Genomic DNA, 14,290 nt, shown 5'->3' with positions numbered 1-14,290 from the left:
AGTTGTCATGGTCAACTAGCTTTATATTCCAGATTTATTAATTGAATTTTAAATTCTACCAGCTGTGGTTGGGTTTGAACCCATGTCCCCAGGGCATTAACCTGGGCCTCTGGATTACTATTTCAATGACATTACCATTATGCCATTGTCTCCCACTATTGAAGTGAATAGTATCAACGTGTTAAAGGGAGGCTAGATAAGTACATGAGGGATAAAGGACTGGAGCGATATATTCTGACAGTGAGATGATAAAGGGAGGGAGGAAGCTCATGTGGAGTTTCAACACTAACATGACTTGGCCTGAATAGCCTGGTTCTGTGCTGTAAAATCCTATGTAAAAACTAAGAACGGTGATGATATGAGTGATCAAGTAAAGCTGAAATAGGTGAGATTGAAATGCTGCTTGTTAGATCCCAATGCTGACCATTTGATGCTTGACTTAACACTAACCACTTGTGGAGTAAGCAGAACCATTACACACTGGCTATTAGTCAATTTAAGGAACCTGAAATTAAACAACAACAACTTTAAATTTCATTGCTAGTTTTAAAACAATTACTTATTTCTAATTTTTAACTTACTTACTTTCAGGTCTGAAGGCCAGAGATGACTGGGAGCTGGTACCTTTGGTTGTTGAAGAACGCGAGCAGCTCAGCAAAAGCATTGCAGTTTTACAGGGAAAAGTGAGTGTAACTGTGTATCTAGGAAACACTTCATAAAGTGGTACAAATAGTTTGTCGGACTGCTTGTCCGACATCCAGTACTGCTTGAGCAGAAATTGCCTCCAACTAAATATTGGGAAGACTGAAACAATTATCTTTATTTGACCTCACAATCTCTGTTCTCCAGCCCCTGATACCATCCCTCTTTCTCACTTCTGGCTGAGGCTGAACCAGATTCTTACATTTGGTAAGGTGTCAATAAAGGGTTACTATGTAAGTGTCCGTGATGTTGGGGTAATATATTAACATGGATAAAGGATTGGCTAACTAACAGGAAACAGAGTCGGGATAAATGGGTCATTTTCAGGTTGGCCAACTGTAATTTGTGGAGTGCCACAGGGATCAGTTGTGGGGCTTTAACTATTTACAATCTATTAATGACTTGGTGAAGGGACGGAGATGTTTGTAGCCACATTTGCTGATGAGACAAAAATAGGTTGGGAAGCAAGTTGTGAGGAGGGTACAGAGGATCTACAAACGGATATAGATAAAGGTTAAGTGAGTGGGCTAAAATTTGGAAAATGTGTGTAAAATTTGGCAAATATTGTGTAAAATGTGAGGTTGTCCACTTTGGTAGAAAGATTAGAAAGGCAGAATATTATTTAAATGAAGAGAGACACTGCAGAATGGTACAGAGGGATCTGGGTGCCCTCGTACATGAGTCACAAAAAGTTGGTTGCAAGTGCAGCAATTAATTATGAAGGCACATAGAGGATGGAGTAGAAATCCATCGGCCTGTTGAAAAACTGTGTGTCTGATTTGGAGTTCTCTCCCACTCTCTCTCTCTGCTCACTTTCTCTCTGCTCTTTCTGCGCTCTCTGCTCTCTCTCTGTCTCTGTGTCCCCCTCTGAATCACGCACTCTCCGCCTCCTGCCCTCTTCGCCTCCCGCCCTCTCCGCTTCCTGCCCTCTCTCTTCCATCCCCACACCCACCCCACTTAACGTGCTACTTAAACCTGAGCACAGAGAATTTAGGTATATGTTGGAAAGGCTTCTGGGTGAAGGAAAATGCAGGGGTACTCCTGAAGATACGTACCTAACCTCCACAGCCTTCCAGACGCAAGATCCAGTAAACACCCCATTGCCTGTCCAGCCAAGTACACTCTACCACAAATTGGGCATTAGCCTCTTGTTTTCCAGAGCTATAGTGAAAAAAACAGCCTTCATTGCCCTAACCACCTCCATCTGCTTGCAGACCTCCCATAATGCACTAGCTTGTTGAAGTGTCCTGGGGTACTGGCCTGGGTAGTAGATTGCCATCATTTGAGAGGGTCGAACTTCAGTCAATGACCACGACATCTTAGAGCCGAATGTACCAAGGAGCCCTGTTTACTGTCCTCTTCCCCACACCCAGCCAAGAAGTAAAGAACTGATGAGTGAGGCAGAGAGCAGCAATCAGGAATGTCTCGAGGTCATGGTGAGCAGTACGCTTCATCGTAATATGTGTTAGAGCATTATCCACTTGCTTCTTAACCTCCGCTTCATGCCTCCATCAAAGTGAATGTGCCCATGCAAGGATGGTTTTTAGAGTTGCTGAACGTGAGGATTGTGAGAAAAATGAAGATTTGTTGTTTTGTCTTAGCTTGGTGGTAGTTTCTTTAACTCATTCCATTGGCTGAAGGAGTCTAAATAAACAGCTGCAGTAAGACTGGTGGTCTCTGCAAAGCTTTGTTCTGACATCTGCAGACAAGGGAGAACCAAGCCACTCCATTCAGATATTGAAATCTTAATGTGATTGGTTCAGCTTGTCTTTGAACTACTGCGTCAGTGCGTTTTTCTCTATTTCCTTCACCAGTTAGTTGTCTGATTTCTCTAAGCGAGATGGCCAATTTACTGTTGAAACTCATATTGAAGTTACACATGACAGAGAGGAACCTCTCTTTCTGCCAATCTGGCTGCATTTCAAAATGAACAGCCGATGATGATGGGCAGGAGTGATGAATTCCAGTTGAATCCTGTGTCACAGCAATTCTATTTTCTAGGAGGTGCAAGCAGGTTACGTGACTCTAAAGTTAGTTCCTTTAGTTGTTTTTTTCCTAACCGCCGATAATTCTGAAAGTCTCCTGTTATATATAACAGGAGTATTTTGTAACACACTTTTCAGCACTAATTCCGAAACATTTTGTCCAAGTTTTTGTTAATTGGTTACAGGTTGTTGGTGAGGGAAGCTGGTCCCTTTTAAAATCAGCTTCCTACTAGCACTGTACACCTGTGCGCACATCTCTGACAAGTTCATCTGCATTTCTTGTCTACTTCAGCCATTTGCCTAGTCAAACTTGAGAAAGCATCAAAAGTTTGATTTTTTTTTTGTAATCAAACAATCAATGATCATATCAGTGATTGGTCTCCTAACTGGTCAAAAATAAATTGTCAGTGAGCAGAAATGGATTTGACTTTGAACCAAATCACACACCAGCAGTTGTTTTATCGATTGCCAGTGAGGCTGTGGAATCTGTCCTCCTCCTCTTCCACTTCTACATCATCCTCCATCCTGCTCCTCCCTACCTCTGTATCCTCCACCATCCCTGCAACCTTCCAAGGTCTCTGCGCATCTCCAATTCCAGCCTCTTGCATATCCTCCATTTTCGTTGACAATTCAGCTGCTGGGGCCCCTAAGCTCTGGAATTCCCTCTGAACTACTTCTCTTTACCTCCCTCGCCATGTCACTCCTTAAAACCTGTCTCTTTGGCCTGGTCCTAATATCGCCATGTGGCTCAACACCAAATTTTGTCTGCTAACCATAAGACCATAAGACATAGGAGCAGAAATTAGGCCAGTCGGCCCATTGAGTCTGCTCCGCCATTCAATCATGGCTGATAAGTTTCTCAACCCTATTCTCCCGCCTTCTCCCCGTAACCTTTGATCCCCGTAACCTTTGATCCCCTTACCAATCAAGAACCTATCTATCTCGGTCTTAAATACACTCAATGACCTGGCCTCCACAGCCTTCTGTGGCAATGAATTCCATAGATTCACCACTCTCTGGCTAAAGAAGTTTCTCCTCATCTCTGTTTTAAAAGGTCTTCCCTTTACTCTGAGACTGTGCCCACGGGCCCTAGTCTCTCCCACTAATGGAAACATCTTCCCCATGTCCACTCTATCCGGGCCCCTCAGTATTCTGTAAGTTTCAATCAGATCCCCCCTCATCCTTCTAAACTCCATCGAGTATAGACCCAGAGTCCTCAAACGTTCATCATATGTTAATCCTTTCATTCCTGGGATCATTCTCGTGAACCTCCTCTGGACCTTCTCCAGGGCCAGCACATCCTTCCTGAGATACGGGGCCCAAAATTGCTCACAATATTCTAAATGCAGTCTGACCAGAGCCTTATAAAGCCTCAGCAGCACATCCCTGCTTTTATATTCTAGTCCTCTTGAAATAAATGCCAACATTGCATTTGCCTTCCTAACTACCGATTCAACCTGCAAGTTAACCTTAAGAGAATCCTGGACTAGGACTCCCAAGTCCCTTTGGACTCCAGATTTCTGAATTCTCTCCCCATTTAGAAAATAGTCCATGCCTCTATTCTTCCTACCAAAGTGCATGACCTCACACTTCCCCACGTTGTATTCCATCTGCCACTTCTTTGCCCATTCTCCTAATCTGTCCAAATCCTTCTGCAGCCTCCCCACCTCCTCAATACTACCTGTCCCTCCACCTATCTTTGTATCATCGGCAAACTTAGCCAGGATGCCCTCAGTTCCTTCATCTAGATCATTAATGTATAAAGTGAAAAGTTGTGGTCCCAACACTGACCCCTGCGGAACTCCACTAGTCACCGGCCGCCATCCTGAGAAGGACCCCCTTATCCCCACACTCTGCCTCCTGCCAGACAGCCAATCTTCTATCCATGCTAAAATCTTGCCTCTAACACCATGGGCTCTTATCTTACTGAGCAGCCTCCTGTGCAGCACCTTGTCGAAGGCCTTCTGGAAGTCCAAGTAGATAACATCCATTGGCTCTCCTTTGTCTAACCTACTCGCCACCTCCTCAAAGAATTCTAACAGATTTGTCAGGCATGACCTCCCCTTGATGAAACCATGCTGACTTTGCCTGATTTTACCATGCACTTCCAAGTATTCTGAAATCTCATCCTTAATAATGGACTCTAAAATCTTACTGACATCAGGCTAATCGATCTGTAATTTCCCGTCTCTTGCCTCACTCCCTTCTTAAACAGGGGGGTTACATTAGCGATTTTCCAGTCCTCTGCGACCCTCCCTGACTCCAGTGATTCCTGAAAGATCACCACTAACGCCTCCACTATCTCTTCAGCTATCTCCTTCAGAACTCTGGGATGTAATCCATCTGGTCCAGGTGATTTATCCACCATCAGAGCTTTCAGTTTTCCTAGCACCTTCTCCTTGATAATGGCCACCACACTCACCTCTGCCCCCCGACTCTCTTGAACTTTGGGGATGTCACTCGTGTCTTCCACCATGAAGACTGACGCAAAGTACCTATTCAGTTCCTCCGCCATTTCTTTGTTCCCCACTACCACTTCCCCAACGTCATTTTCCAGCGGCCCAGTGTCCACTTTTACCTCTCTGTTACCCTTTATATATCTAAAAAAAAACTCTTGCAATCTTCTTTTATATTACTGGCTAGTTTACCCTCGTATTTAATCTCCCTCATTATTTCTTTTTTAGTTGTCCTCTGTTGGCTTTCCAATCCCCTGGTTTCCCACTGCTCTTCGCTGCATTGTATGCTTTCTCTTTAGCTTTTATGCTGTCCCTGACTTCCCTTGTCAGCCATGGTTGCCTTGTCCTCCCTTTAGTATGCTTCTTCTTCCTAGGGATGAATTTTTGCTGTGTTTCCCAAATTACTCCCAGAGTAACATTGCTGTTCCACTGTCTTTACTGTTAGGCTCATCTCCCAGTCAATTCTGGCCAGCTCCTCCCTCTTGCCTCTGTAGTTGCCTTTATTCAACTGTAATACCGTTACATCTGATTCCAGCTTTTTCCTGTCAAATTGCCGGGTAAATTCTATCATATATAAAAACAAAAAAACTGCGGATGCTGGAAATCCAAAAGAAAAACAGAATTACCTGGAAAAACTCAGCAGGTCTGGCAGTATCGGCGGAGAAGTAAAGAGTTGACATTTCGAGTCCTCATGACCCTTCAACAGAACTGAGTGAATCCAAGGAAGGGGTGAAATATAAGCTGGTTTAAGGTGTGTGTGTGTGTGTGTGTGTGTGTGGGGGGTGGGGGGGTGTGGTTTGGGTGGGGGGAGAGAAGTGGAGGTGGTTGGTGTGGTTGTAGGGACAAACAAGCAGTGATAGAAGCAGATCATCAAAAGATGTCACAGACAACAGAACAAAAGAACACAGGTGTTAAAGTTGGTGATATTATCTAAACGAATGTGCTAATTAAGAATTGATGGTAGGGCATTCAAGGTATAGCTCTAGTTGGGGTGGGGGGAGCATAAAAGATTTAAAAATATTTAAAAATAATGGAAATAGGTGGGAAAAGAAAAATCTATATAATTTATTGGAAAAAACAAAAGGAAGGGGGAAGAAACAGAAAGGGGGTGGGGATGGAGGAGGGAGCTCAAGACCTAAGGTTGTTGAATTCAATATTCAGTCCGGAAGGCTGTAAAATGCCTAGTCGAAAGATGAGGTGTTGTTCCTCCAGTTTGCGTTGGGCTTCACTGGAACAATGCAGCAAGCCAAGGACAGACATGTGGGCAAGAGAGCAGGGTGGAGTGTTAAAATGGCAAGCGACAGGGAGGTTTGGGTCATTCTTGCGGACAGACCGCAGGTGTTCTGCAAAGCAGTCACCCAGTTTACGTTTGGTCTCTCCAATGTAGAGGAGACCGCATTGGGAGCAATGAATGCAGTAGACTAAGTTGGGGGAAATGTAAGTGAAATGCTGCTTCACTTGAAAGGAGTGTTTGGGCCCTTGGACGGTGAGGAGAGAGGAAGTGAAGGGGCAGGTGTTACATCTTTTGCGTGGGCATGAGGTGGTGCCATAGGAGGGGGTTGAGGAATAGGGGGTGATGGAGGAGTGGACCAGGGTGTCCCGGAGGGAACGATCCCTACGGAATGCCGATAGGGTGGGTGAAGGGAAGATGTGTTTGGTGGTGGCATCATGCTGCCATATGAGCACACTCGACCTCTCCCTCCAGCAGCACCGCCGTACCCTTTTTCAAAGCTGCGGGTGCCCCAGTTTCATTTTTTTCTTCGTCTCATCCGACGCCTCAACGAGAAACCTTTTCTCTTTCTCTCAAGTGTTAAGGAACGCAAGCTCCAACAACTCATCGACACCAACACCCATCTAGGACCCTCCACCCCTGCCTGACCCTCCGTCCCCACCCCATCTTCCAATCCCAGCCCCAGCCGTGTATTCACTATACCCCCTGACCTTCCCCTCGCCGATGCTGAACGTGCAGTGCTCAGCAAAAGACTTAGTTTCATACCCTTACGCCCTCACCTCAATGAATTTCGGGCTCGGCATGATGCTGAACTCTTCTTCCGCCGTCTTCGTCTCCGGGCTCACTTCTTTGGGCAGGAGTCCTCTCCCCGTTCAACGGATCCTTTCACCCACCTCCAATATTCTCCCTCCACCTGGACCCCTCCCTCTGGATTCTTACCTTCTCTTGATCTTTTCATTGAGAACTGTCGGCGCGACATTAGTCGTCTCAATTTCTCTGCTCCTCTCACCCATTCTAATCTCTCTCTCTCTGAACTTACTGCACTCCATTCTCTCAGGTCCAACCCTGACATTGTCATCAAACCCGCTGACAAGGGTGGTGCTGTTGTTGTCTGGTGCACTGACCTCTACCTCGTGGAGGCTGAGCGTTAACTCGCAGACACTTCCTCCTACCTCTCCCTGGACCATGACCCCACCAGTGAACATCAAGCCATTGTTTCCAGGACTGTCACTGACCTCATCTCCTCTGGGGATCTTCCTCCCACAGCTTCCAACCTGACAGTCGCCCAACCTCGGACGGCCCGCTTCTACCTCCTACCCAAAATCCACAAACAGAACTGTCCCGGTAGACCGATCGTCTCAGCTTGCTCCTGCCCCACAGAACTCATTTCTCGTTATCTTGACTCCCTTCTTTCTCCCCTTGTCCAGTCCCTTCCCACCTACATCCGTGATCCTCTGACACCTTACGTCACATCAAAATTTCCAGTTCCCTGGCCCCAACCGCTTCCTCTTCACCATGGACGTCCAATCCCTCTACACCTCCCTCCCCCACCAGGATGGTCTGAGGGCCCTTAGCTTCTTCCTCGAACAGAGGCCCGAACAATCCCCATCCACCACTACTCTCCTCCGTCTGGCTGAACTTGTTCTCACACTGAACAATTTCTCCTTCAACTCCTCTCACTTCCTCCAAATAAAAGGTGTGGCTATGGGTACCCGCATGGGCCCCAGCTATGCCTGTCTCTTTATGGGGTATGTGGAACATTCCTTGTTCCAGTCCTATTCCGGCCCCCTTCCACAACTCTTTCTCCGGTACATCAATGATTACTTCGGTGCTGCTTCATGCTCTCGGGACTTGGAAAAATTTATTAATTTTGCTTCCAATCTCCACCCCTCCATCATTTTCACGTGGTCCATCTCTGACACTTCCCTTCCCTTCCTTGACCTCTCTGTCTCAATCTCTGGTGATAGACTGTCCACCAATATCCATTACAAACCTACCGACTCCCACAGCTACCTTGACTACAGCTCCTCACACCCTGCTTCCTGTAAGGACTCCATCCCATTCTCTCAGTTCCTTTGCCTCTGTCGCATCTGTTCCAATGATGCCAACTTCAAAAACAGTTCCTCTGACATGCCCTCCTTCTTCCTTAACCGAGGTTTTCCACCCACGGTCGTTGACAGGGCCCTCAACCGTGTCCGGCCCATCTCCCGCGCATCTGCCCTCATGCCTTCTCCTCCCTCCCAGAAACATGATAGGGTCCCCCTTGTCCTCACTTATCACCCCACCAGTCTCCGCATTCAAAGGATCATCCTCCGCCAATTCCAGCATGATGCCACCACCAAACACATCTTCCCTTCACCCCCCACTATCGGCATTCCGTAGGGATCGTTCCCTCTGGGACACTCTGGTCCACTCCTCCATCACCCCCTACTCCTCAACCCCCTCCTATGGCACCACCTCATGCCCACGCAAAAGATGTAACACCTGCCCCTTCACTTCCTCTCTCCTCACCGTCCAAGGGCCCAAACACTCCGTTCAAGTGAAGCAGCATTTCTCTTGCATTTCCCCCAACTTAGTCTACTGCATTCGTTGCTCCCAATGCGGTCTCTTCTACATTGGAGAGACCAAGCGTAAACTGGGCGACCGCTTTGCAGAACACCTGCGGTCTGTCCGCAAGAATGACCCAAACCTCCCTGTCGCTTGCCATTTTAACACTCCACCCTGCTCTCTTGCCCACATGTCTGTCCTTGGCTTGCTGCATTGTTCCAGTGAAGCCCAACGCAAACTGGAGGAACAACACCTCATCTTTCGACTAGGCACTTTACAGCCTTCCGGACTGAATATTGAATTCAACAACTTTAGGTCTTGAGCTCCCTCCTCCACCCCTACCCTCTTTCAGTTTCTTCCCCCTTCCTTATGTTCTTTCCAATAAATTATATAGATTTTTCTTTTCACACCTATTTCCATTATTTTTAAATCTTTTATGCTCCCCCCACCCCCACTAGAGCTATACCTTGAGTGCCCTACCATCCATTCTTAATTAGCACATTCGTTTAGATAATATCACCAACTTTAACACCTATGTGTTCTTTTGTTCTGTTGTCTGTGACATCTTTTGATGATCTGCTTCTATCACTGTTTGTTTGTCCCTACAACCACACCAACCACCTCCACTTCTCTCCCAAAACCACCCCCCCGCCCGCCCCCCGGCCACACACACCTTAAACCAGCTTATGTTTCACCCCTTCCTTGGATTCACTCAGTTCTGTTGAAGGGTCATGAGGACTCGAAACATCAACTCTTTTCTTCTCTGCCGATGCTGCCAGACCTGCTGAGTTTTTCCAGGTAATTCTGTTTTTGTTTTAAATTCTATCATATTATGGTCACTTCCTCCTCAGGGTTCCTTCACCTTATCAAATCTGCCTCATTACACATCACTAGATCTAGAATTGCCTGTTCCGTAGTGGGCTGCACCACAAGCTGCTCCAAAAAGCCATCTCGTAGACATTCCACAAATTCCTTTTCTTGGGATCCACTACCAACCTGATTTTCCCAGTCTACCTGCATATTGAAATCCCCCATGATCACTGTAACCTTGCCTTTCTTACACACCTTTTCTATCTCCTGGTGTATCTTGTGCCCCACATCCTGACTACTGTTCGGAGGCCTGTACATAACTCCTATTATGGTTTTTTTACCTTTGTGGTTCCTCAACTCTACCCACACAGATTCTACAGCATCTGACCCTACATCATTTCTTGCTATTGATTTACTTTCATTTCTTACTAACAGAGCAACCCCACCCCCTCTGCCAACCTGCCTATCTTTTCGATAGGATGTATATCCTTGGATATTTAGCTCCAAGTCCTGATCCCCTTGCAGCCATGTCTCCGTAATGCCTACCACATCATACTTGCCAATTTCAATCTGCACCACAAGCTCATTTACCTTAACACTTAACACCTTACCTAATGCTCTGTGATGTAATTTTAAGGATGTTATATCACTCTTACTGTTGTAGTATAACACAATGATGTTATCATTCATGAGCTTGGAGTGCCCCGAAGTAAGCCAATTTTCTGGGCCCAGTGTGAATGGGACTTGAAATCCTGAACTTTTCAGTCAAATTCCACATCTGCACTTTGGTGAGAAGATACAAAGGAGCAAAAGGAGAATTTCTGTCCAGGCATTAAGTCTTTATTGATCTGAACACAGTAACAATTGTGTAAGTGCAGACTAATACACCTAAAGAATATAGTGGAAGACTGTGTTCCATCAACTGAGCACAAAACATTGGTCCAGAAACAAGATTGCTTCCAGAGGTCATTTTTGTGAATGGGCTAACTTGTTAGGATTTACCAATACTTTGACCTATTTCAATTCACAAGCATTCCAGAGTAACATCCAAATAAAAATTACATTAAAGTGAGTCAAAGTTTAACACACTCCCTGAATATAGAGTTTTCTAAAGATTTTAAGAATGTCTTTTTCAAATCTCATTTGCTCGTAAACTGTAACACGTCAGAAATCTAAAGCTAGCCCCAGGTAACGTTGCTTCAAACTGTTCCCCACCTTTCCTTCCACTACTCCTGCACCTGAAGCTCAGCATGTGCCCAGAAAACATCTGAGGGAGTCTCAATGGAAAAACAACCTAAAAAAAATTTGGGCAATTAATTGAACCACTTAAGTTTTGGTGAGCTGTGGAGGGCTGCACACATCAAATGAATTATGCTAACAACTGCCATTCAAATTTGTTATGGGCATTTATTGTTATGAAGAACCCTCCATGATCATTTCCACACTGAAGAAAAATGACACTTAATGACATGCTACTGAACATGATACAGGTTTACCCAAAACTTGATAGTATGCCTTTATTCAAACTGTAAAACTGTTTACTTGACAAATGCTGTAAAGTTTTGTGAAACAAAAAAAAAATGTAAACAGTTTAAACTGTCAGAAGATATAATTCTAACAATTACAGATAAACAAATTTCATGCTAACAATTATTTATCTATTTAAAAATATTTTAACAGAACCTCATAAATGCTTGATGCCAAATCAGTGAAAATGTTTGATAGGCACAGTAACTCATCAATAACCTATCTATGCTATACTCACTGGCACTTTAAAACTTCAGTTAAATCTGTTCCAGTGCTCAATACAAACTCAGCAGGAATCAATCAGAGGGCTACTGATATTGTAAATCTTTATGCTGTTCTTACTGCTCCTCCATGTGCACTCCCCTCCTCTCACATGACAAGCAGCCAACTGCCACTCATTGGTAACCTTGGACCACATTCATTAAAGGTCATTTTACTTGTACAGATAAAAGCAGATAATCTGATTTCCATCGCCTATCAAAGTCTCCGATTCTCAGTGCAAGCACTTAAATAATTGTTCAAACTGAATGCGGCTTGAGGTGCTGGATAAAGAGTTGCCACAGGCCAGATGTGGCCCGTGGGCTGTAGTCTGCCCATCCTTGGCCTAAAAGGTCACCGCAGCGATGCATTTTGGTCAGCACTATCCTGTGGACAGCACCTCAGGATCGCTGACTTTTATCACAAAACAAACAGTCAGCATCTCGGAATCTCTTTCCCTGCCCCTTGTATGTTCATATTTGCTGCTGATTAATACTCATAGACGTTTCCAGCACAAAAGGAGGCCATTCAGCCCATTGTGCCCATGCCAGTCAACAAAGATCTGACTACACTAATCCCATTTTCTAGTGCTTGGCCCATAGCCCTGGAGGCAATGGTAATGCAAGTGAATATCTAAATACTTCTTAAATGTTACGAGAGTTTCTGACTCAACCACCCTTCCAGGCAGTGAGTTCCAAACTTCCACCACCCTCTGGATGAAAAAAATTCCCTTCAAGTCCCCTCTTAGCCTTCTATCTCTTACCTTAAATCTATGCCCCCAGGTTATTGACCCCTCTATTAAAGGAAAAACTGCCTTTCTATCCACCCTATCTATACCGCTCATAACCTTATACACCTCTATCAGGTCCCCTCCCAACCTTCGCTGCTCCAAGGAAAACAACTCTAGCCTATCAAACCTTCCCTCGTAGCTCAGGCCCTTCAGCCCAGGCAGCATCCCGGTAAATCTCCTCTGCACCCTCTCCAGTGCAATCACATCCTTTCCATAAGGTGGTGATCAGAACTGCACGCAGTACTCCAGTTGTGGCCTAACCAGTATTTTATACAGTTCCAGCATAACCTCCCTGCTCTTGTATTCTATGTCTCGGCTAATAAAGGCAAGTATCCCATTTGCCTTCTTAACCACCTTATCTATCTGCCCTGTTACCTTCAGGGATCTGTGGTTATGCATACCGTGGTCCCTCTGATCTTCAGTACTTTCCAGGGTCCTACCATTCATAGTTGTAATCCCTTGCCTTGTTTGCCCTCCCCAAGTGCAGTACCTCACACTTTTCTGGGTTGAATTTCATTTACCACTGCTCTGTCCACCTGACCAGTCCATTGATATCCTCCTGCACTTTATGGCTATCCTCCTCACTATTTACCACCCTACCAATTTTCATGCCATCCGTGAACGTCTTGATCATACCCCTTACATTTAAGCCCAAGTCATTTATGTATACCACAAACAGCAAGAGCCCCAGCACCGAGCCCTGCGGAACCCCACTGGAAACAGACTTCCAGTCACAGAAACATCCCTCTACCATCACCCTCTGCTTCCTGCCTCTCAGCCAATTTTGGATCCAATGTGCCACTTTGCCTTGGATCCTATGGGCTCTTACTTTCTTCACCAGTCTGCTATGAGGAACCTTATCAAAAACCTTGCTAAAGCCCATGTAGACCACATCAAATGCATTACCCTCATCAACACTCCTGGTTACTTCCTCAAAATATTTGATCAAATTTGTCAAACACGACCTTCCCTTAACAAATCCATGCTGACTATCCCTGATTAATCCGTGTCTCTCCAAGTGTATAGAGCTCTGAAGAAGAGTTATATGGACTTGAAACATTAGTTCTGTTTCTTTCTCCACAGATGCTGCCAGACCTGCTGAGTTTTTCCAGCATTTTCTGTTTTCATTTCAGATTTCCAGCACCCGCAGTAGTTTGCTTTTATAAAAGAAACTGCATGTCAGCAATATTTTTAGTGTGCAGTTTAAATTGCTTTCTTTTCTATACCTTCAGCTCCTTCAAACTTTGGTGCAAAAGGAGGAACATGATGATAGCAATGTGATTCTTGAGGTGACAGCCGGAAGAACAACAGGAGGTGAGAATTGACATAAGACAGAATCGCCATTAAATACTTTACCCAAGCTCTCTCTGACTCCATGCTCTCATGTGATCAGGGCTTGAATCTTAGCAGCACAAGATGTGCCCACGCTGTGCTGTACCAGCAGTTGGTGTACAGTCAGTGGAGTCAACGCTCCTGCTGGAAAATATTGTTGGGTTTCGCTCTGACCACTCCTGTGTTGAGCACAGTCACAGTGGCACATACAGTAAACAATCTGTCAGCGCTCACTGATCAGTGGCACCTCCAAATAATGCTTGCATGGCACCATACCAGAGGGTGAACAATGCCTGTGGAATTGTCCAACTGTGAATAAACTAGAACTGTGAATAAACTGGGTTTAAACTAGATTGGTAGGGGATGGGGACCTGAGGGGAAATTCAGAGTGGAGAACAGGAAAACTGGCAGTGGGAAATAGATAAGTATCAACGGATAACAAGGATATATCAGAGAGTAGTATCAAGGTAGATAAAGTACTTGGTGAGTTTGATAGAATTAGGGTAGGCAATAGTAAGTCATTAGATGGGGTCAGAATAAGGGGGAAAGTAAAAAAGCCTAAATCAGGGCTAATGTATGTAAATGCATGGAGTGTGGTTAAAAAGATTGGTGAACTGCAGGCACAGGTTGACAAATGGAATTATGATGTTGT

The 14,290-nt window shown here is 45.1% G+C and overlaps 1 protein-coding gene across 10 annotated transcripts in view; it reads left to right on the top strand.

Moving 5' to 3' along the window:
- The window catches only part of mtrf1 (mitochondrial translational release factor 1), a 49,801-nt gene that overhangs the window by 16,766 nt on the left and 18,745 nt on the right, over nt 1–14,290 (top strand). For all 10 annotated transcript variants that reach the window (XM_041210579.1, XM_041210581.1, XM_041210578.1 and 7 more), the window contains 2 exons: nt 592–683; nt 13,539–13,620. In XM_041210579.1, coding sequence (XP_041066513.1) covers nt 592–683; nt 13,539–13,620 — 174 coding nt within the window. The remainder of the gene's footprint in view (nt 1–591; nt 684–13,538; nt 13,621–14,290) is intronic.

This window comes from Carcharodon carcharias, chromosome 18, assembly GCF_017639515.1.
Source record: "Carcharodon carcharias isolate sCarCar2 chromosome 18, sCarCar2.pri, whole genome shotgun sequence".
Taxonomy (NCBI): Eukaryota; Metazoa; Chordata; class Chondrichthyes; order Lamniformes; family Lamnidae; genus Carcharodon; species Carcharodon carcharias.
Note: the sequence above shows the minus strand (reverse complement) of the source record. Positions and strands in the feature narration are given on the sequence as shown.